The sequence below is a fragment of the Plectropomus leopardus genome, unplaced genomic scaffold (assembly GCF_008729295.1).
Source record: "Plectropomus leopardus isolate mb unplaced genomic scaffold, YSFRI_Pleo_2.0 unplaced_scaffold8814, whole genome shotgun sequence".
Lineage (NCBI taxonomy): Eukaryota > Metazoa > Chordata > Actinopteri > Perciformes > Serranidae > Plectropomus > Plectropomus leopardus.
In genome coordinates this window covers 1-1,928 of record NW_024697171.1, presented here as the reverse complement: position 1 = coordinate 1,928, position 1,928 = coordinate 1, and the positions used below count along the sequence as shown (strand labels likewise).

Sequence of the window (1,928 nt, the reverse complement as noted above, 5' to 3'; positions counted from 1 at the left end):
ACACTTTTTGGAAAAATGAAATGTCGTCTAAAGTTGTGTTCTTCATTTCTCAGAGGGACACTGACGCAGTCCTCACCTGGTGGGCCGCTGTGGTGGAGGTCGTGGTGGCCGCCGTAGCTGACGGGATGCTCGAGTACACGCTGGATGTTGTGAAGCTGGAGCCTGAAGAAAGAAAGAGCTCAACTAAAACAGCGCCGAGGTAAATCCAGAAGTATTTCTGCCCAGAATTTGAGGACAAGAGAGGAAAACAAAGCTGTGCCACTGAAAGGTCTTTATGTTTCAGTGCGTCTCGTCTTTGCGGAGTGTGACAGCGTTATGTGGTGAGACAGAGTGAGGTTGCAGCTTGCCTTGGCTCGGGTATGAGTAGTGCAGCTGGCCTGGCTGGGTTGAGGTATATGCGGCGTTGAAGCTGAGAAACCCAGGCTGGCCACCAGAGGGCGCCTCAGGCAGCCCTGTCTCTGTTTTAATGCCTGGCCACATAGCACCTGAAGACGAAAGACAGCAACGGAAGCAGAGAATGAAAGAGGCGGCGAGAGGAAGAGGCAAAGTTAAGAAAACCAGGTCCTTCAGTCAGGATGTGGACGTTTAAGCAGAGATTGATTCCACAGCGCCAAAGCACAGTAAGGCCTCTGAAGCAGAGTGACAAAGGTGTGATGCTAGGTGTTTAGTGAGCAGACAGAGTTAAAATAAGCTGTTAGAGAAGGAGCGGGGACTAACCGAAGGGCGGGAGGCCGTAGGTCTGGCCTGTCTGGGGGAAGGCTGAGTACACCGTGGACTGGGCCAGAGGAGGGAAGGCCACCTGGCTGGTGTACGACGTTACAGCCGGGCTGAAAAACAGACAATCAGTATTTGTATTAAATGGTTGCATACCTGCAAGTGCACCAAGTAAAACTAGAGATCTACAATTTCTACTAAACGCTTGTATTGGTGTATTGGTGCACAAAGTTTTGTTGACACTTAAGCATTTCTTAAACATTTAAATTGTATTTTAAGTTTTGCATTTTTCCACCTGGACTGTATTTCCCCATGTTTTTGTGTCTGAAATGACTAATGGGAACGCACGAAACTGGCCCAGTATTGAGTGTCAAGGTTGCTGTCGGCAGCAATGTAACAGGCTGCAATGTAATCTCTGGGGCAACTGTGCATCATCAATCCATCAATCAATTTTGACAAACAGAAGCACTGTAAAGGGACATAAATTGACGGTGCATCGTTGCCCCGAATGGTCATGTTGCAGCCTGTTTCTGGCCCAGTGCTCTCGCTCATTATGGGACCAATTTCAGGAATTGTTGTTTTCAGTAGTAACTTACAATCATACATACAAACGGTGAAACCAATGTTTCCCTTTAAAAACAGATTTCTTTAGCATAACATTTTCAATTTAGCAACATACTTAAAGGCTGCAAGTAGCCCACTTTAAATGCATTTGATGTAGAGGTTAAAATTCAAGGCTGTTTGAGGCATTATATTGAAATACCAGCCTCAAACACTCTGAAGAGGTCCTTTTAGAAATGTTCACAATTAGTCGATGTTTGTTAATTAAATGTTGCTATCCTTGCTTGTTGGGAGAGATGTGGTAGTTGGCTAAACCTTAGAGGGAGGTGATGGCTCTGGTCATCGTCCCTCTCTCCCTCTTCCTCCATTTCTCACACTCACTCTCACTCTCTCTCTCTCTCTCACACACACACACACACACACACTTGCGTGACTTGCAGAAGTCTGCAGCTGTCTGTGAAAGTTAAACACGCAAAGCATGTATAGTATAGTATCTGAGCCTCGACACACACTTGTGCCAGCTGGATGTCGTCCCACTGGGTCGAACAAGAGAGGTGCTTGTCAGTAGTTGAGCCCACGGGAGATCCTGAGCATACCCTGTGTGTGTGTGTGTGTGTGTGTGTGTGTGTGTGTGTGTGTGTGAGAGTGTGTGT

At 46.8% G+C, this 1,928-nt stretch overlaps 1 protein-coding gene across 1 annotated transcript; it reads right to left on the bottom strand.

Annotated features, from left to right (window-relative positions):
• Positions 1 to 49: 49 nt before the first annotated feature.
• Positions 50 to 868, bottom strand: LOC121940480 (eyes absent homolog 3-like). Its single transcript, XM_042483254.1, has 3 exons — positions 718 to 868; positions 348 to 485; positions 50 to 162 (listed from the first exon to the last, which is right to left on the bottom strand). The coding sequence occupies exons 1-3, from the start codon at positions 866 to 868 to the stop codon at positions 50 to 52; spliced, it is 402 nt and encodes a 133-aa protein (XP_042339188.1).
• Positions 869 to 1,928: the final 1,060 nt, after the last annotated feature.